Source organism: Dasypus novemcinctus, chromosome 12 (genome assembly GCF_030445035.2).
Source record: "Dasypus novemcinctus isolate mDasNov1 chromosome 12, mDasNov1.1.hap2, whole genome shotgun sequence".
NCBI lineage: Eukaryota > Metazoa > Chordata > Mammalia > Cingulata > Dasypodidae > Dasypus > Dasypus novemcinctus.
This window is the reverse complement of record NC_080684.1, coordinates 95068948-95090042: the sequence shown is the minus strand read 5'-3', so window position 1 is coordinate 95090042 and position 21095 is coordinate 95068948. Positions and strand designations below refer to the sequence as shown.

Here is a 21095-nt window from a genome sequence, read left to right as displayed (position 1 = left end):
TAGGTGTGCAATGGACACAACCAATCCAATGTCCACAGAGGAAATGTGAAATGGGTGTGGGAACGGTAGCCATGGGGGCTGCTGGGTGTGGGGAACGGGAGGAAGAGATGAGATGTGGAGGTGTTTTCGGGACGTGGTGTTGTCCTGGATAGTGCTTCACGGACAATTACGGGACACTGTAGATCCCCCCAGGGCCCACTGGATGGAACGTGAGAGAGTCTGGGCTATGATGTGGACCATTGACTATGGGGTGCAGTGATGCTCAGAGATGAACTTACCAGGTGCAATGGATGTATCACGATGATGGGAGAGAGTGTTGCTGTGGGGGGAGTGGGGGGCGGGGGCGGTGGGGTTGAATGGGACCTCATATATTTTTTTTAATGTAATTAAAAAATAATAATAATAAATAAATATTAAAAAAAAAAAAAAAAAAAAAAAGCTCATTCCCTTGGCCGGAGTCCTCCGCGGACTGGGTGTCGGCTATTTTACTCACGCCCTCTGAGGGATCCGGCACTTCTGCAGCGCTCAGGGCACATTCCCACCTGCCAGCTCCCTTGGGGCTTCACAGTTGTCCTGCAAAGTTGGCGGGCAAGGATAGACAAGGAAACCGAGGCCTCCAGAGGTGGTCCAGAGGCACCAGGGGCTTGCGGGAGCCTGCCTGCCTCGCCTGTGGCTGCCGTAGCGCCCGCCGAGTCTGCCCGGCCCTGCCCATTGGGGCTGCGTGGCCAGAGCCGAGCAAGTGGCCGGGGCAAAGCCGGGAGCTCCTGGGGGCTGTGGCCTGTGACTCTGGCCATCGCAGGCCTGAAGGCAGAGCGAGCGTTGCTGCCTCCAGTCTACCGAGGAGCTGAGGCCCAGAAGGATAAGGGGCAAAGGGTTACACAGCAAATTAAAGGGGGTGCAGTATGAAGACCCAGCTTCCCAGCTTGAGGGCCAACTCTGGGATTTGGCACAGGTTCCTCCTAGGACTTACTTCCGGCTGGGATAGAGGTCAGCCTGGAGGACAGCAGGCTGTGTCCTCTCCCAGAAAGGACAGGTCTCGAGACACTCATGCAGAGGAGAAGCTCAGGGACCGCCTTCCTGGGAGCAGCAGTCGACTGACCCCACTTCTGAAGCACCCACCTCCCCCATGGAATCTGGGACTAACACCAGCTCACAATGGGCCCAGCCATCGGCTGGCAAAGTTCTTTCAGGACCTTTCAGAGGCTCCGGGAGGCAGACCCGGGAGAGGCTACGCCCTTTCAGACATGGGAAGGCCGAGGCTCAGACAGAGAGAGTGGTTTGCCCAAGGTCTCGCTGCAAGGCAACAGCAGAGCTGAGCTAACCGCTAAGCTTTCCAGGGCGGAGTAAGGCTGGGCTTCCAAAGAGACCCCCTCACATGTCCTGGAAAGACAAACTGAAAAGGGCTTACTCTCTTACTCTTCATCCATACGGAAATGACATCTTCCCCACCCAACCCAGCAGAATAACCAAAGGCACTAAATATAATCTGTTTTAAATTTTCTTTTTAATTTTCCTATATGGCTCTCCCACTCTGGGATTTTCAAAACACAAAGAATGTGCTAGACATGGGTCAACTGCAAGGCCATTGAGCAGGTGTTCTACTTGCAGGGAGAGGTGGGCACCATCCCGTCAGCCAGCATGGACTGAGCCCTTGGGAGCGAGCCTGTGTTGTTCATCTCTATATCCAGTTCCATGTATGGAGCACTCAGTAGGTGTTCAATAAATGCGTCATGAACGAATGAATGAATGAGTGACCTCTCCTTGGCTTCCTCCATCCCTCAGTGCTCACCATGGCTCACCAAAGTAAGGACCAGAACGGTCCTCCGAAACCATCTGGTCCAATTCCCTCGTATTATAGATGAGGTCCAGAGGGGTTGAGTAGCTGGCCGGAGGTCACACAGCAAGTTAGAGGAAGCACAGGTACAGGAGGACAAACTCCCTGTTCCAGAGCTCATCCTGAGACCTTATGCAACCTGTCTTCTGAACCAGGGGAACACCTTTGGCCAGCAGAGATGAGGGCTATCCTTTATTGTTTACCTGGCTGCTGAATCCAGCGGAAACTTCCAAGAGGCATATTCAGGTTGGCTTCCTGGGCCGTGGGTGATCTTTGGATTGTGAGACTGATTCCCCCAAAGCCTGGGACACCATCCCACTGCCCGCCTTCTTCACTTGGAGAGGAGAGTGGCTCATTTGGGGAGAGGATGACCAGTTCCTATGTCAAAGTGGCACAGATGCTGCCCCACTTGGGGTGCGGAGGTGGGAGGATGTGGGGTGCAAGGATGAAAGCCTGCTGGATGAGAGGACCTGAGTGCGGCTGCACCTCCCATGGGTGGTGGGGGAGGAGGGTGAGCCGGGCAGGGACCCAGGTGGGGACCAGCTGACCTTGAGTCGACAGAAAACAGCCCGCGGGAGGAGCCAGGCTGGGCGCAGCAGCGGGCATCAGCGTGGGGCCCTGTGCAAGGAGAGGCCAGGAGAGAAATGAGCCCTCAGCTTGACCTGGGGCTGTCCCTGCAGCTCCCCAGCCTTCCCCCCTGGAGCTAGAGCAGCTCAGGGTGGGGTAGGATGACCAGCTGCTCCTGGTCTGCCTGGGACTTTCCCGGGGTTGGCACTGAAAGTCCTGGGTGACCCTGCACAAACCTGGGGGGTCAGTCCCTGTCGGTGGGGAGCTGTGCATGACCTGGGACTAGGACACCTGCTTCTAATCCCGGCACCCCCAGCAACTGCTTGCCCTTTGCTTCTCAGAGCCCAGTATCTGTCTCAGTGAAAATGGATAATTAAACAATCATAGCATCATAGCATGTAATAACCTCTAGCTGTGAAACTAGCAGCAGAGTGTCAGCTCTGCCTTGGGGACTGCATCCCCAGAGTTAGGCACCTACTATGCCCTCAAAATTATGTCTCAACTCAGTGGGCAACAAATATTTAGGGAGCAGCCCTGGAGGTGTCTTCATGTTATGGTCATTTTATCTTCCTCAAACTCTATGAGGATAACTCTTGCTCCCCTTGAGAGGCAGTGACTCTTCTATGGCCACGCTGCTGTGAGTGTGGAGCTGCCACCTGAAGCCTGACCTCACCTCCCATCACCGTGCTCTGCGACCCTGCTCTATAAACCAGAGGTTTTGCACAGTTAATACAAACCTATCCCGGTTCCCACAGACCTCCAGGCCCCTTCCTGGCCCCTGTTGTTTCTAAAGTAATTTCCCTTCCGCTTTCTACTGTAGACAGGCCCCGAGGGCTTCCTCCCTGCAGTGGCTCCACCCGCCCCTCTCTGTGCTGGAGCCACTCACGGTCACATCCACGTCCACGTCCACGTCCAGGCCGGCTGCTGGGGCCGAGCCCGCCTCCCTCAGCTGGGGCAGCGCACCCAGGCCGCCACCCTTCTCCTGCTTCCGCCTCTTGGCTCGCTGATTCTGGAACCAGATCTGGGGTGAGGTAGAGAGAAGACAAGCCTGAGTTTTTCTCCATCTAGAGCCTCCCTCCAAACACAGAGTAATGGTGCCTCAGAAGGGACCGGGGCCCTGCAGGGTCTAAAGTGCTGAGGCATCTGGATCCCTTTGGGTGGCTCTGGAGCTTGGCCTCTGAGAAGGGACCTGGGAGCCCCACCCCCATTGTCTACAGGGCCGGGCTGGGAACACGTGTGCATGCAGCAACTGGTTCTGTGCAAGTGGGAGAGGTGGGGTCTGGGGTGAGCTAGAGCTGGCAGAAACATGGGCCCAGTGTTGTAGGCTCGTCCGAATTCCAAGCTGGAAATATTGATTTTTATGTGAAAGCTCCAAAGTTTTAAAACGCTGTGCAAGCCAAATCAAACCCACCTGTGGGCTGAATCCAGCTGGCAGGACACCAGTGTGCGGGCCCCGGGGGGCCACGTGGCATCCACGGGTTTACCACTTGCACTCCCTGATCGAGCCTGACCGGTGGCCACCTGCCCTTGGCGAGTCTGCTGAGGCAGGAGCTGGGCTCTGGGTTGCGGCAGATGCAGGTACTGCCTGCTTAGCTGGTGACTGATTCCACAAGGGAAGAAAGGGGAAGAAATCTAAGAGACAGGTGGCCCCTAGCCAGAAGAGAAGTAGGTTGGGATAAACTAAAGAGTGGAATGTGGACATGGGCCCTGGGGTGAATTTTGAACTTGAAGGAGTTCATCACAGGAAAGCTCTTTTAGAGAGAGTGCTGGCAGAGTCGTATCTGGATGTGGTGTGGCACTTCCTATCCCAGAGTGGTACTTGCAAACTTGGGGGTGTGCAAAGATGGCAGGACGCATCCCCGGTGAATGGCAAGGGAAGATTGTTTTTAACCGCGCATAGAGCAGGAGAGCCTCGGGGGTGAAGCTTTTACAGGTTACAGATTAGGCAGCTGGTGCTTGAACCACGTCTCCTGATCCTGGGTCCAGGGTCCTTTCCACTCTCTATGCTGCTTCCAAAGTGGCGTTGGTGTGACTTAGATCAAGGGTGAGCAAAATTGGAGCAGTGGGCCAAATCTGGCTCACCACCTGCTCTTGTACGGTCCCTGGAACTAAGAACGGCTTTTACATTCTTAAATGGTTGAAAAAAAAATAGAAGATTTTGTGACACATGACCATTTTATGACACTCAGGGAGTGCCCGTTTATAAATAAAGTTTTATTGGAACACAGCCTTGCTCACTTGTTTACTATCGTCTATGGCCGCTTCTGTGCTACAAGGGCAAAGTGGAATAGCTGCAACAGAAACTGTATGCCCTGCAAACCTAAAATCATTACAGAGGAAGTTTGTTGACCCTTGGTCTAGATTGTTAAAATGTAATGTATGAATGAGGCCAGATGGTGACCCATTTTCTGGAACTGTAACCAAGAAGGTCATGGAAGCTGAGATTGGTAGCATTGCTTCGATGCCACCTCACTCCATTTCCACCCTGATGGGGAGAAAAGATCTTAGACTAGGGAGATCGCATTTCCAGGAAAAGAGTATTTGGCAAATATGGCTGTACTTATGAAGCTATTGAAAGCCCAGGATACTTGGTGTCTCACCCACGGCGGCAAGCGCTCTGAGAGGGGGCCGCTGTACCTGGACGCGCGCTTCCGGGAGGTTGATCCTGGCGGCCAGCTGGTTGCGGATGTGGACGTCTGGGTAGTGGGTGAAGTGGAAGATCTTCTCCAGCTCCTGCAGCTGCTCCATGGTGAAGGTGGTGCGGCCCCTGCGCTTGCCCTTCCTCTCCTCTGCACGGGAGAGAGCCCGGGCTGGGTCAGTGCCGTGGAGTCGGCACGTCCATTAGGCTTCCTGTTGCTTTGTTTCGACATTCCAACCTCCACTGCCACCACTGACTCGTGGCTCCTGACTCCTTGTGCTTGGAGTTCTGCAATATTCCCTTCCCTGGAATCCCCTGCCTCTAGGCCCACCTCCTCTGATCCATCCTCACAGTGTAGGCCAAGTTAACATTCTAGAAACTCCTCTCTGATTGGCCTGCTGCTGTGGGCCACATCTGGCCCTCTGCCATGTTTATAAATAAAGTTTTATTGCAACACAGCCATGTCCATTGAGTTCTGTATTCTCCATGGCTGCTTTTGCATTATACTGGCCGAGTAGTTGCTACAGAGCTCATTTGGCCTGAGAAGCCCAAAATAATTATCTGACCCTTTCCAGAAAAAGTTTGCTGACCTTGATCTGCAAAGTAAAGGCTGAACTTTGCAGCAGTCAAGATCCTTTCAGGTTGGCGGTGGATTTGACCCGGTGGTTAGGGCGTCCGTCTACCACATGGGAGGTCTGTGGTTCAAACCCCGGGCCTCCTTGACCCATGTGGAGCTGGCCCATGCACAGTGCTGATGCGTGCAAGGAGTGCCCTGCCACGCAGGGGTGTCCCCCGTGTAGGGGACCCCCACGCACAAGGAGTGCGCCCCGTAAGGAGAGCCACCCAGCATGAAAGAAAGTGCAGCCTACTTCAAAATGGTGCTGCCTACATGGAGAGCTGACACAACAAGATGACGCAACCAAAAGAAATCCAGATTCCCGTGTCGCTGACAACAGAAGTGGACAAAGAAGATGCAGCAAATAGACACAGAACAGACAACCGGGGTGGGGTGGGGGGGAGGAGGGGAGAGAAATAAATAAATAAATCTTTAAAAAAAGGTCCTTTCAGGTTGTCTTCAACCCCGCTGTCCAGCCTGACTTCTGCACAAGTTGGCTACATAATTTGCCAGGCCCAGGGTAGGATGGAAATGGGGGGCCTCTTATTCAAAAAGCAGGAAAAAAAACCTTTTCCTTTCTCCCACAGTCTCTCCCTCGACCTGTCTCAGTGTTTTTGTGTCTGGGTGTTTGTTTGTTTGCGATTTAATGTCATGCTCCCACAGGGATATTTGCAGGACAAGTGCAAATCTTTACAGGAACCGCATAATTTGGCCCACATCTGCCAGCCATCCTCTCCGACTCTGTCTCCTTTGGACTATGAGCTCCTTGAGGGTGGGGCCTGTGCCTTAGACTAGCTCAGAACCTGGCACTTAGTGGGGGCTCAGTAAATACTTGTGCTGAATGAATGAATGAATGTGAAATTCCAGGGCAGCTCTCTATTCCATTGGGCACATAAGATACTTTCACATGAAAAATTGCCAAATGTTTTGTCTGAAATTGTGTACATTGATGTCACAGGGTGCCTTGCACTTGAGGTTAAATTGGGTGATTGTTGAGAGCCAAAGCTGCTGAAAAGAAGAGGTGAGAGTCTGAATTTACTCCCATCTGGCCCACTTTTATTTTTCCCCAAATAGAACATGTAAAACCACCACAACTGGAGTAGCCACTCAGGGAAAAGTGGATTTCATTTGTGATGGCCTAACAAACATGCTTGTTGTCCCTGTGCTGTTATTAGATGGTGGAAAACCCACTGAGCGGGTTTGGTTCCTGCCTCCACTCTTGGGCCACATTTTATTTACCGTCTGGGCTCTCTCTTCCCACCTGTAGAATGGGGTGGGTTGAATTATCACGTCTCTGAGGCCAGCTCCACCCTGATGCTCTGTAACCCTCTTTCTCTTCAGGTGGAGGCTGCATGACTTAAAACGCCTTCCCTGGGTTCTGCCTGGATTGGAGGACCCCTGGGCTGTGGCAGGGAGAGGCCCCAGGAGGAGCTGCTTCCACTGTGGGCAGCTCCGCTGGCTGAAGAGGCTCCGGCACCTCTGGACCCAAGCGGGTCTCACGCCTCTGCTGCAGAGTGGGATTTCAGTCCGCTTTTGGTCTCACCCCTCCCCACCCCCCTGCCTTTGGTCATTAATCCACTTTTTATCCCCTCAAAGCCCTTTTGCTCACTTTGCTGACTCCTGGCCGCTTCTTGGGAATTGCAGACTATGAGGTGGCATGCAGGCTTACCCACGTGCTTTTGGCTTGTGAACCACCTTTGGTGGGAGAGTCTGGTTTCTCTTCTCCCTCTCTCCCCCTGCCCTTCCCCAAGTCCAACCTATCTTGATTTTTTGTTAAGAGATGTTTATTCTGTGTTCAGAGGTGGTGGTGTGTTTAAGAGGCCGAACTGATACAAATTGGAATTGATATATAGAGAGATGGCAAGTGTGACTCCATTGCCAAAGTCTTCCTGCAGGTCTTCTCTGTACCCTGTGTCTGATAGGCATCAAGGGCCTGTCCACAGGAGAACAAAAATAAAGAAGCCTGGGAGGTGGACGTGGCCCAATGGTAGGGTGTCCGCCTACCACATGGTCCACGGTTCAAACCCAGGGCCTCCTTGATCCGTGTGCAGCTGGCCCATGCGCAGTGCTGATGCGCACAACGAGTGCCGTGCCACGCAGGGGTGTCCCTCGCGTAGGGGAGCCCCACGCGCAAGGAGTGCACCTGTAAGGAGAGCCACCCAGCATGAAAGAAAGTGCAGCCTGCCCAGGAATGGCGCCGCCTACACGGAGAGCTGACACAACAAGATGACGCATCAAAAAGAAACACAGATTCCCAATGCCACTGATAAGGATAGAAGCAGTCACAGAAGAACACACGGCAAATGGACACACAGAGCAGACAACTGGTGGGGGGGAGGGGAGAGAAATAAATAAATAAATCTTAAAAAAAAAAAGGAAAAGCCTCCTGACAATGTCTCATTCATGCATTCGTTCATTCCTTCATTTATTCTTGAGGTCATCATTTTAGATGATGATAAATGATACTCAGTTATATAAGAAGTTACCAAAAATAAACAAACAAAAAACAAACAAACAAAAAAGCCAATCACAGAAGGGAAGAATCCAGACTGACTTGGAAAACTGAGATGTCCAGGATAGCTTGGAATTGAGATTCTTATGAGAACACAGAACTGTGGAATAGAGGATTCTCTATAAACAGCAGTGTCTAAAATCAAAATAATTAAGCAGCATGGAGAACAGAGTATTAGAAACCGAATGTAGATTTTAACCCAAGAATAAGCTACCTCCTTCTTTTCCCTAGAAGAAAACTTAGGTGAACATGGCTAAGAACTTAATAGACTTCTTACTAAAACAATGATCTCAAAGCTTCCATATTTATAACTAAGGGAGCAGCTATTAAAATATATATGGTTTTTGTCTATTTCTAGCAGGTCTAAAGGGTATCATTTGGGGGAAGGGTGAAGAAGGAAAGATCTTTACTCTGTGTAATATGTGACCTCTAGCTTTATGGAGAGAGGGAAGCCTGGCAAATTATGGGCTGGTTAGAAAAATACACTCTCAGAATAAATGTTTGTCCTTGAGAGATGGTGTTGGTGGAGATGGTGGTGGTGGCTTGTGCATGTGACCAACAGCTCCAGTAAGCTCTCTGGGGAATAGGAAGGGTGCCTACATTTTAGGCTTATGGGGAGATGAAGACTGAGGCCCAAATGGATCAGCCTGCAGGACTGAGAGCATCAAAGTCCTGCCTCTAGATTGACCGTGGGCTCTCAGCACCAATCGGAATGTTATTCCAGACTGAACGAGCCAGAGTGGGATAAACAGAAAAAGGAGTGGGGGAGAGTGGCTGAGGGATCCTGGAGCTGGGAGCACTCCCTGGGTGGGCTCCCAGGAGGATAACTAGGAAGACCCAACCACAAGGCCAAGAGCAGTTTTGGGAGAGACAGGTAGACTTGAACCTGGGATTAGGTGATAAAGGATAGGCTCTGAGGCTGTACCTGTGAAAAGCTTAAGTCCTTAGAGAGGCACTGTCTACTACAATAGCCACTAGCTATGTGTGGGCATTTAAATTAAGTGAAATAAACAAATCAGTTACTCACTCACACTTGCCGTAGCTGGTAGCTACCATATTGGACAGTGCCAATACAGAACATTTCCGTCATAGCAAAAAGTTCTATTGAAAAGTGCTACCTTAGAGGTTTCCCCCTTGCATTCTTGAAAAAGTCATATTCTGGGTCTAATTTTGCGTTTCGTCCCCTGTGTTGTAGTTTCCTCTAATTGGCACACATCTCCAGGAAAGAAAATATCTCACACTTAGCGTTAGTTTCAATGGTTTCGGGGAAACTGGAAGTATGGGGAAAGGAAGAGGGTAGGCTGGCCAGCACCCATCTCTCTGCTGCTGTCTGGGGAGAAGGAGGACATCAGGACATCCCAGGCAGAGGTCGGTGCCCAGATCAGCACCCAGAGCAGAACCAACTGGCCTATGGTCCACGGGGAGGAAAGGAGAGGGGCAAGAGGGCAAGAGCGGTGTCCCAGGGGACGACTCAGGAAGGGTGAAGGTGAAGACTGCTTTCCCCCATCACAGGAGGAGTCTCTTCTAGGAAAGGGGTAGGGCGGGGGAAGGCTGATGCTTGGGTCACAGACCACAGTGGGTTATAAGAGAGAGGAAGCAGGCACGAGATGCTGAACAGTGTGAACTGAGAGTGGAATAGAGAAGAACGCAGGACCCGGAACTCAGCAGGTGGAATTTTGGAGCCAGAAGGCACCTCAATAGATGGAAGGCTGGAAATAGGAGCGTGTTTCTGGAGCTGCCCTCCTGAGATGGGGTGCATGCGAGAAGATTCTCCACCTTTGGGAGGGAGCCCGATGCCTGAGCCCCTGCTCAGAAAGGACGGGGGGCATGCCAGGCCCCCTTGCAGAGGCAGGATGGCTCATTCCGAGAGGAGCAATGGATTGAAAGGGAACATCCTTGAGTTCCTGTCCAAGCCTGGCCTCTCCCCACCAGGTTCCTGGCACAGAAGCCAGAAAACGGGTGACCATAGCCCAGGACAAGGACACCCAGGGGAGCGGGTGCATGGGGGAGGTGGGCAGAGGAGGGCAGCAGGGCCTGCTACCCCTCTGGAGTTGCTCCTCTCCCCACTATTAACTGGATGAGCTGTGACTCACACTTCAGTGGGTCTTCAAAGAGAACGAGTCAGCAGAACTTAATTAAACGTGAGCCGTTTAGCACATCGATCAAAGAAATACACACTTTCCACAGGTGATTAGGCCGCCTAATTATAAACCCATGTTTCTCCCCGCTCGGCTCCCTCCCCTGATTGCTCCTTCTCTGCCTCTGCTAAGTGGCTGGGGCTGTTCAGGGCGAGGCTCAGGGGCTCTGGGAATGGGCCTTGTCCCTGCGGGTTCACCATGGGGGAGATCCGGGGTACCCTCTGGAACCTTCCTGCAGGCTGGGGATACCTCCTGACTGGTTGGGGCCACCTCCTGACATCTCCTGACACCCGGCAGGTGGGTGAGGGGCAGGGGTTTGCCCAGGGCGGAACTCTGTTGGCCTCTTCTTTCTAGGCAAGCCAGAAACTTCCCCGGCTCCCCAACTCCTTCGCATGGCATTCAGGGCTCTTCACATTCTACCTTCCCAGCATCATCTGCTTCTATTGCCAGACCTCATTTCTGATACTTCAGCCCCATGTGACCATTTCTAGATTCCCCAAATTGGCCACACCCCTTTATTCTTCAGGTGCTTCACATACTACTTTCTATGTCTGGAATGCCTGTCCTCCTCTGTCTAGTGAACTCCTACTCATCCGTCAAAACGCAAATCAATCAAATGTTCTCTTCTCTCTAAGGCCTGTTGTGACTCTCTGTGTTGAAACAAATGATTTTTTTTTTCACTTAAGAGTGCTAAATTTCAGTTTCAAAAAAACCAGACTCTAGGTTTTCAAAAATTTCTGTGTTATCCTTTCTATCATCTATCTATCTATCTATCTATCTATCTATCTATCTATCTATCTATCTATCTATCTTTTATCTCTCTCTCTCTTTTAGCATCTATCTATCTTTCTATCTATCTGATTTATCATTATCTATCATTATCTATGTATTATCTAATCTGTCTGTCGATCTATATCTATCAATCAAAATGTTAATAGTAGATATTACTGGAAGGTAAGATGGTAGAATTGTAGTTATAGTTTCTTTTATTGTCTATTTTTAAACATCTGTATTTTCTACTTCTCTATAATAAATATGAATTACTTGTGTAAATAAGGAAACAAACAGAAAGAAAACAGGATGGAGGGAGATGAGAATAAACAAATCACTAAGAGAAACACTTGAGAGAAGATCATTGAGAAGCTCCTGAGCAAAAGATTTGCTGGTCCTGCTCCTATGGCTGATTGGTTTAGTGCTCTTTCTAGATAGCCTGAGGAGTGTTGTTTGCCAAGCTTCTTCCAAGTATAAGGACTCACTTTTCATAAAATTTTTGATTTATGGATTTCAGTATATGTGCTCATATAGTTAGACACATACACGCTCACTAATCACACTTTTCATTTGTATATACTTTTAAAAAAAAGCAATTGTATGGCCAATAGACAATGTGGCTGCAAGACCCCCTGAGACCTTGACCTTGAGGTCCCAGTTGGGACTCTTTTGGGGCCAAGGGGATACCTTGGATATTCTCAACAGTCCTCACCATTGGCCCCATTGGTGGGGTAGCCAATAACAGCTAGGGCCCCTCCCCTCAGCATTTGCAAGGGGAGGAATAATTAACAGCTTAAAAGGTGACCATGTAAGCCAAAGCCCCCTCTCTCTGCCTAGAGAAGCCTGCATCAAATATCGGTGCATATTTCTATCCTTTCTCTCCCATTTCTCAGCAAGCTCTGTTCTTTTTCCCCAGTTCCCAATAAATACTTTTTAATGGCCAAACAAACAGAAAAACAGTACTTGTACCCTTTGCACAGGGAAACCCTATGAAACAAATACCAGGAGAGCTACTTTATTGAAGATTGAAGTGTGGGGGGCACCAGAGGGCAGTCTGCTCAGTCTCCCCATCATCCAAGGTATCTCACAGGGAAATTTCCTCCAAAATAGGTTTTGAAAATGCTTGTGTACAAACATCAGGGTTGAAGTCCTTGGCTTGATACCCTTGGCCTTCAGTCTACTTTACCTGTCTCATCTCCTATGACTTTGCTTCATTGTTTCATGATTCTTAGATTCCAGCACCCTGAATTTCTTTGTTTTACAAACAAAATTTGTTTCTCTGGACTGCTGCCCATGCTTTCCCTCTGCCTGACTCTTGTCCCAAATGTCACTTCTTCTCTGAAGCTTTCCGTGATAGCCTTAAGCAGGGTTAATTATTCCCTCCTCTGGGATCTCAAAAGCACTTTGCATGTATGTATGTAGTATTTGTGCCATACAGTACAACTCAAATGACACTGGGCTTAGGCCTGGCAAGGCTAAAACATGGGGGGTGGACACAGATTCCAGGCACAAGGTATCTATGGGTTGATGTCACGTGCTGTTTGTAAAAAATTACTTTGGTTTTATATATATATAATTTACCATTTTAATCATTTTCATTGCATCATTTGATGGCATTAATTATATCTACAATGTTGTGCTTTACAACCTGCACCCATTACTAAATATTCATCACTCCAGACAGAAACTCTGCACCCACTAAGCATTAACTCCTTGTTTCCCTCCTCGGCATCACCCCCTCTGAGCTCCAGTCCCTGATAATCTCTAACCTGCTTTCTGTCTCTATGAAATTGCTTCATCTAGATGGTTCTGATTTCATATGCTTTGATAGTGCTGTGATATTTTAACAGTGATAACATTTTTCCACCCTGGGAAGTGGTGTGTGTGTTTCTTCCCCTGCTCCCCTCTCAGTCCATAGTTGTGACAATGCGGGGGAACAGTTAGACAACACTAGCTGCGCAGCCGGAGGATGTTCCTTGGTGTTACACAGGAAGTGTTCTGGACCGTGCTTCTGCTCAGTGTGGGAAATCCATATTTAGTTACACTCCCTGCCAAGAATCGAGGAATTTAACTGTTCTTTCTGGTAAAATACATGTAGAAGGCCAAACCAAGTAGCAGGTATTTGGCAGATTTCGTGCCCGGATGAGAGATATCCAAAGCCACAGGACACGGAAAAGAGGGGAAGAGCCATTTCCGGGCAACAGATAATTAACTACTGGCACCTTACAAGGAGTCTCTGGGGCAGGAGACACAAGCCTCTATGACAACCCTGTCCTTAGAGAGGAAATGGTGAGCGTTCATGAGTGGAGACTGAAGATCACCCATGAAGAGTTATCAGGGTCCTGAGAAAAGGCGCCGTGAGCCCAGCGTGGAACAGCGTGGAAACGCGGAGCGTCAGTGACAACAGACTCCAGTCCAGGCCCAAACACCCAGGCCTCTCAGCCACACTTTCTGGCCTTACCCGATCAGTTTCGAGGGGGACATTTCACCCACGTTTGGCCAATGTGTCCCCCCTCTGGGACTTTTGGGCTTGGGACTGAAGAGTGCTTGAGGGCAGTCTCTGGAGGTTGGTGTAATAGTTGGGTGCTATTGGAAGCCGTTCGGAGGGTGCCAGTCAGCAGTGAGAGAAGAGCTGCGTCAACATGCAGAGAGAAGCAGCTGGAGAGACTTGATAGGTTTGGCTTCTATGGTGGCAAAAGCTTGTTTATGACCCTGCTCTTCCCTTAGCTTGGTTGGGAAAACTATTTCTCAATTTTTTTCCTGGGCAACACATTTCCCTCCCTATTTTAGCTAGCCTAAGACCATTTTTGTCAATTGGAACCAAAGAGTTCACAGTTCTCATTAATGCTGATGACTGTACCCTTTCCTGCCTAAAACCCTAAAATGGTTCTTCATACAAAGAAAAATAATCCCTACCATGGCTTACGAGGCCCAGTGCAGTGTGGCCCCTCGCTAGCACTCAGACCTCATCTTGTTCCTCGACCATTTCTTCTCCCACTAGGTCCTTGCCTTGGGGTTCCCTGTATCTGGGACACTTTTCCCTCTCACATAGTTAATTTGGCCTTCGGATTGCAGTTCAATCATCACCTCCTCCAGGAAGCCTTCCCTGATCTCCGTGCAAGCTGAACCTCTCTTGGAATGGGCACTCACAGTACCCCATAACCCTCCTTCCCAGCACATCATGCAGTTGTTATTGTATTTTCACTTGATTATCTGGTGCTTATTTCCTCTCCTAGACTAACAGCTAGATGAGAACAGGGGCTATGCTTGTGTCTTGCTCTCTACACCACCCTCAACTACCAAATCAAGACCTGTGGTGGCTATAAGATAGGTCTGCAAATTTCTTTCCCTTTAAAGGTGGGCCCAAGATAGTGACTTGCTTCTAATGAATAGAATGAGATATAACTGATCCTATGCAATTTCTGGCATTAAAATGTCCTTGGTTTATTGTCCTACTTCCCCGCTGAGGTTTCTTGCATCTGTCAAATGAACTACTGTGTGCCAATCCTTTCCTTAGGGCCTACTTTTGGGAGAACCCACATGCACACAATGCTCTGAGGACAGCAGGGGTCATGCCTGGTAATTCTTTGTACTCACCACAGGGCCTAACTCTGAACCAGGTTCTTAATTCTAGAACCAGCTTCCAGGTGCCTCTGAGCCCTGTAGGAATGTCCCCATGGGCCAAGTAGGGTTGTGGCTCTGACAGTAGGGACTGAGAGAGGGGGCGCAGTGGAGGGCGACCAAACCACGCACACCCCGGGGGAAGGACGAGCCTTGAGCTCGACGTCTCTGCCCTGCTGTGCCCTGCGCTGTCGGGAGCCCCTGGGCTGCCTGTCTGAGAGCCCGGTGATGAGAGCCACCACAGGCCTTGGCCCCCAGCCCCCAGCCGGGCTCCCTCTTCCAGAGCCCAGAGCAGGGGAGGAGGAGGAGGTGAGGGAAGGAGCAAGAGGACAAGGAGGGGAGGGGATGGAAGATGGGAAGAAAGAGGAGAAAGAAGGGAGGAAGAGGCAGTGACTTCTAAGACAAACATATTGAGACATTTAAAGAGTAGGAAAGGTTTGGAAATCAGATAGAAGCTTCCAGTGCTTCCAGGGTAGAGCCCTGTCAGAGCAGGTGCTGGGAGATGAGCCTGGGGCTTTGAGCAGACCAGTCTGTGAAAGACTTTGAAGGCTACACTCATGAGTTAGGACTTAATCTTAGAAGGTCGGGGTTAGCAAACTATAGCCTGAGGGCCAAATTTGGCCCACTGCTTGCTTTTGTAAATAAAGTTTTATTGGAACATAGCCATGCTCCTTCATTTACACATCAAATACAGATGCTTTTCAGATAGGACAGGAGAGCTGAGTAGTTGCAAAAAGACCATTTGGCCTACAAAGCTTAAGCTATTTAGTTCTCGGCCCCTTTCAGAAATAACTTGCCAACCCCTGCTATAGAATGTTCCTCAAGTTTCAAGAATCCCACCATGCTCCTTGCTGGTTCTACCAGAGACAAGATGGGCAGAAGCCGGCACTCCCTGAAGGTGCTGTTTCCAGGGGCTTCCATTGTTGCCAATTCCACCCTAGGGCCAGTGAGGGGCTCCTGTGTCTGGTTTTATGGACCTTCCTGGTCCATAGTAAGTATTCAGCAATCATTTGTTGAGGGAATGAATGGCACATGAGTAGGGTGGGACTCCATCTGAATTCCCCACAGGTTAACCCTTAGTACCTTGTCCTTGCCCATTTTCCTTTCCCCTTCCCCCCCCCCCCCCCCCCCCCAGGGATCATGATTTCCATGCAGAGGGTTGTCAGTGGGCAAGGTGCAGAGATGAGCTCTCTCTTTTTAGGGTCATTGCCTCCAGCACAAAGAACCTTCCTCCACACAGGGTTTCCTCTGACTGTGGAGGGTCCCCGGGCTGCAGGGGGCTTGCCTGTCCTAGGAGGAGGGAGTGGGCACTGGGCTCAGCCTGCTCTCATGTTGGGAGAGCCCCTTGAATTTTCCCATTGACTTGAGATCTGGGAGGGTCCAATCCATAGATCCAGAGGGTCCCGGCAAGAGTGGGAAGATGTGGGGAGGAGCCATGGTGCCTGACCTGAGAAACAAGGAGGGAGGTGGAGACCCAGCCTTGGGGCCGAGCAGTGGTTCCAGTCCCCGCTCTGGCACTCTCCATCTCTCTAGCTCAGAACAAGCCATTTCACTTCTCTGAGCTTCAGTCTTCTCAAAGCCTGGTCCTTGGACCACCTCCATCAGAATCGCTTGAGAGAGTGCGTCAGAATGCAGATTCCTGGGCTCCACCCTGGACCTAATAGGTCAGAATCTTGGGTGTAGGGCCCGAGATGCAGCATTTAACCAGCTTCCCAGGTAATATGAATTAGGAGTTAATGTTTTCCAGCCACTCCATTCGCCCTTTCAATGTCAAGAGGTGAGTGTCAATCAGGTGAGTAAAAGGTCACAAAGAGGAATTTATCCTCCCTTGTTCTTATTGTGTGCATGGTTTCTGTGCCAGTTGCTTTTCCATTTCTTGCTCTGTCCTGCATGGGGGGAGGAAACCGACAGGGAGCTGGATATACCAGCAGCAACAGGCACAGGACTGGCCGTGGGGGCTCCTGGGAAGTCAGGGAGAGGCCAGGCGGGGAGAGGGGTTGCCCTCTGGCCCACCCTTCCCTGTCCTGCCTGAACATGGCCACTACCCTTTCTCTAGAGAGGAAGATTCTCTGGGAAAATAACCATGAGTGACTCCTCCAAGTTGGTTGTTGAATTAGCTGTGGTGAGTCAGAGCTAGGAGGGACCTCAAGAATGTTCTAGTTCTGTTCTTTCCGCTTCCAGATGTGGCAACCGAGGCACGGATTGGGGGCGTGGCTTCCTGATGGCCTCCTATGAGCTGGGACCACATCTGGGCTTAGAGCCCACGCTTCTTGCATACCAGCTCCCTGCCCTTCTCACCTAGGGGTGTTTTAGAGGCTCCAGTTCACTTGCAACTTCTGCAAAGTATCTGTGCAGTTTTCTGACACATTGGCATCCCCTCTGTAGTATTATTTACTTAGCATTTCCCCAAATAGACTTAACTTTTTTTACTTAAATTTTCTTTTTTAGAAAGGAAACCTCCTATCTTGACTGTAAACGGATAACCAATATCACATGTTGTAAAAAGAAGGTTAGTGTGGCAAGAACTACAGGCCTATTGGCATAATAACCTTTGCATATCCCCATAGGCATCTTGAAAACAGCCAGTGGGACCCTCACCAGGCTTTGGAAATGCTGAATTACAGCACATGGGAGATGGACGAATTTAAACTGTGTTCAGAGATAATCTTGGGCGGATGGTTTCAGGCCCCAGGGTTCAATTTTAGCACTACCTCCTCCCAGAGGTTTTGCAGGTGATTTATCGTCTCTCTACTGCAGCATCTACAAGCCGAGACCACTATTCCCTGCCTCATATCGTGATCATTGGACAGGAAAACAGTCATGAAAATGCTGAGAGCCACAGGGCACGGTCCAGTGTTAGGTCTGACTGCTATTTTGGCCAGCACTGGCTGAGGCTCTGCTCTGGGTCCAGGAGAATGGCCAGGATCCTTCGGGAGGTTTAGAAAGAGTGGCCCCTTTACTCCCAGCCTGCATGCAAAGTCCTTAGGCTAGGACTTAGGCCACAGGAGGGGAGATCAGTTCTCTTTTCTCTCTTTTTTCTTGCTCCTCTCTCTCCTTGTGATACAGAGGGTAAAAATGGATTTTTTGTAGCTGCGGTAGGAGGGTCTCAGGTTAGAATGCCAGGACAACTGCTTCTGTGACTGCCCATTTGGTTGACTGGAAGATGTTAATGAACTTCCAAAAATTAAGGGAAGGACCTCCTCCCATTGCCACACTCAGCTACAGAAACCTGTCAGCTCCCTGGGACAAGGAGACCTCCAGGGTCTTCCCGTGCCCGCAGCTGAGAAGCCCCCATCCCCCCCCCGTGGAGTCTGGGCAAGGGAGCAGGGCTCTCTGGGTGGCAGGGGAGGACGTCAAGGGTTCCACTAAGCTTTCTTTCCTTGGACTAAAGGGGTGAAAAGGGGATGAGAACAGGGAGCCTCACGTGACCTCCTTCAGGCTTGTCAACTATCAGACTCAAATGGGCCTTGAGCTCCAATTTCCTGCTTCCCTCACCCCAACCATTTCACAGTGGTCAGAGTGGGAAAAGGCTGTTCCCAGGGCCACACCGCAAGCTGGGCAGAGCACAGACTCACACCCGTGCTCTTGACCCTTCTTGACCCTCTGCAGGACAAATTTGTCCACCGTGATGTCCTAAAGTCCCCTTTTGTCCTTTCTTCAAGCCGGCTCTCCGGGAAGGGCCTGGAATCTCTCTGGTCATTACTGTTTGGGGATGCACCCTGGGGGGTGGGGTGCTGGACCGTGGAGGGTGTTCAGAATGGGCAGACCCCGGGCAAAGCTGCAGAAGCCACTAGAAGCTGTGCAGGCCGAACTCTGCTTATGAAGAAGAGTGTGCCAGCTCAGGTGGATTTGGGGGCAGCTGTGCCTCTTCCTAACCTTGGGCCTTCTGCTTACAGCTGAGCACCTCGGGGGAGGTAGTTCCCTCTTCTCTTGAATGAGAACACTTCCCTGGGAAAGTATGACACTCATGCCTTTCTACAGAAATTAGAGAGAAGACAGGTACGGCCGCCAGGACGACGCCCACCACGTTGGAAAGGCTGAATAAACGGCGCCTGGCATTCTTAGCTGTGGCCTGGTTCTGGGAGCAAGCCCTGGGTCCCCAGATTCTGTAACTGACTGGGCCTTGGAGTCGCCATCTGAAAAACCATAGTTCTGGGCTAAATAGAAAGGTAGATAAGGCCACTAGCCTGTGCCTGACATGGCTCTGAAGTTTAGTCTTCTATTCTGTTGATACAGAGACCCTTTTGCCTGGGCCCAGCTGGGCTGTGACCTCCAGGGAGTGGAGGGAGAAATGATCAGAAGACACTTACCCTGGGGCTGGTCCTGCAGGGGCCTCTCGGGCCTGGAGGCTGCGGCTGCTGCTGGCCCGGGGCCCTCTCCACCTGTCCCTTCCGTCTTGTCCCCCTTGCTCCTCACAGTGGGTCTCTTTAGGATCTCCTCGATGGAGAAAGACAGGCCCAGCTTCTTTGGGGCCTCACAGCACCCCAAGATCTTCCTCTCCATACCCCCGCAGGAAGCAGGACCCATGCTGGTGCCCTCCGTGGGTGGCTGGGAGGAAGGGAGAGAGAGGGAGGGAGACGGGCTTGTGTGTGCCAGGATGATGCCAGTGGACGGTGGCGTCCTCACTCCCTAGAACCTTCTGGGATCAAGCGGGCAGGCAGAGGTAGAGAACGGGGAGCTTCGTGTCGGATTAGCCAGGCACGAGTCCATCTCCATGGGGACTTCCACGGCCCACCTCAATACATCCTCAGGATTGGGGATCCAGGTCCCATCAGAAAAGCCTGACCGGGCAGCGAGAGCTGGAATGTGTTGTATTCTGGGCCCACAGAGCCCTCACTGTCTCAATATCATAGGAGTCACGGTTGCCAAATTGAGGCCAAATCTTCCAGTCAAGAGTTTTCTTGAAAGCACTTGCTTTCACGATCACCAGCATAGGCCAGGAGTCCCTGGGGCCAATGCCCAGTGAAGACCAGGGGTTAGAGGGAGATGGGAAAGACCACAGGGCCTGAAGGGAGAAGGGTGTCTGCTCCGGAGGCTGTGTCCACCTATGGCCCTGCTCTGGGTGGTGGTGCTCTCCCACCTGTTCTGGCCCAGAAGGCTGGAGCGCCGCTGGGAGCCCTGGAGCTTGTCGGCAGAAGGTCTTCTGGCCTTTCAGCTCTGCTGCGTCCACACTCAAGAGCAGGCCTTCTGGGGGGGCCAGCGCTTTTGCTGTCCAGGTGGAGGCTGAAGAAAGGGGGTCATGGGCTCTCTGCCAGGCTTCTCTCCTCTCTGGACAGGTCTGGCCTGAGCTGTGTTGGTGAGACCTTCTCAGGTGTCACTCGTCTGGCCCTGGCTTTCTTCCATCTCCCCCCGCAGCTCCCCTGACCTCACTTCACAAGCCCGTCCATGGGCTCCAGCCCCAGGTGCCTCTCCCTTCCTTTTGGGGTCTTTCCTGCTTACACCCCCCTTACCTGCCTCCCGCGGCAGTACTGAGGGGACTCCTTCCCTCTGTTCAATCAACAGTCAGCTGGGGAGCTGACAGTCATTGATCTGTCCTCGCCAGGAGTTCAGCTCCAAATGACTGTGTAACCAAGGAGGAGGGGGCAGTAAAATGGGCTGATAAGAGGAGGAACTCCCCACCCCCTTAGGGCCGGGCGTGCAGGTGTCAGGCCAGGAGGCAGAGGCAGAGCTGAAGGGTGGGCACCTGAGGCCCTGGGGGAGGGGCGCTGTGCTGAGGAACTGGCCAGGCTGGAGCAGGAGAAGGGAAGGTGGGAGCGCGATGGCCAGGAAGTGTGTCTGGGCCCAATAAAATGTGTTCACCCATCTAGAAGAGTTTATGGCCACATACAGGAGGCTGGGCCAGGCTGCAGGCTCAGGTGGGCTTTCACAGCCTTGCAAATAGAGCAGGAAAGACCTTCTGAGGCCCTGATGGTATATGTGTGGAAACTGAGGCCCAGACCAAGGGGCAGAGTGAATGTCGCGGGGGGATTATTTGCTTGCCCCCTTGGGAACTCCAGGATGCTAAGCTGCCCACAGGGGCCAATTGCACGAGAGCGATGGCGACCCTTGGCAGGCACTGAGGGTGAGACGCGACCTTGGCACCGAGACCTTCCCGCAGAGGGCGGGGGAGTGAGGCGGGGGCACGGCCCTGGGGAGGTGAGTCAGGAGAGCGAGAAACTCACCCTGAGATAGGGCACCGGTCAAGATCACGTGTGTGTGAGGAGCCGTGTCTCAGGGAAGGGCCGGGCGCTCTGCTTTTGTTAGGGAGGCTAAGCTCGGCCTTGGGCACAAGTAGACCCTAAACTCTCAGAGGCTCGTTGCTCCCCCACGTCATAGTCGCATGTAGTTGGGCAGGGGGGCAGTCACCGGGGACCCAGGCCCCTTCCGCACTGTGTGCCACCGTCCTCCCAGGTTTCCAG

The 21095-nt window shown here is 51.5% G+C and overlaps 1 protein-coding gene across 1 annotated transcript; it reads right to left on the bottom strand.

The window, feature by feature from the left end:
• Nucleotides 1-1489: 1489 nt before the first annotated feature.
• ISX (intestine specific homeobox) lies at nt 1490-20243 on the bottom strand. Its single transcript, XM_004477770.4, has 4 exons — nt 19008-20243; nt 5039-5190; nt 3288-3422; nt 1490-2452 (listed from the first exon to the last, which is right to left on the bottom strand). Exons 1-4 carry the CDS (start codon nt 19222-19224, stop codon nt 2213-2215), a joined length of 744 nt encoding a protein of 247 aa, XP_004477827.1. The 5' UTR covers nt 19225-20243; the 3' UTR covers nt 1490-2212.
• Between the last annotated feature and the right edge of the window lie 852 nt (nt 20244-21095).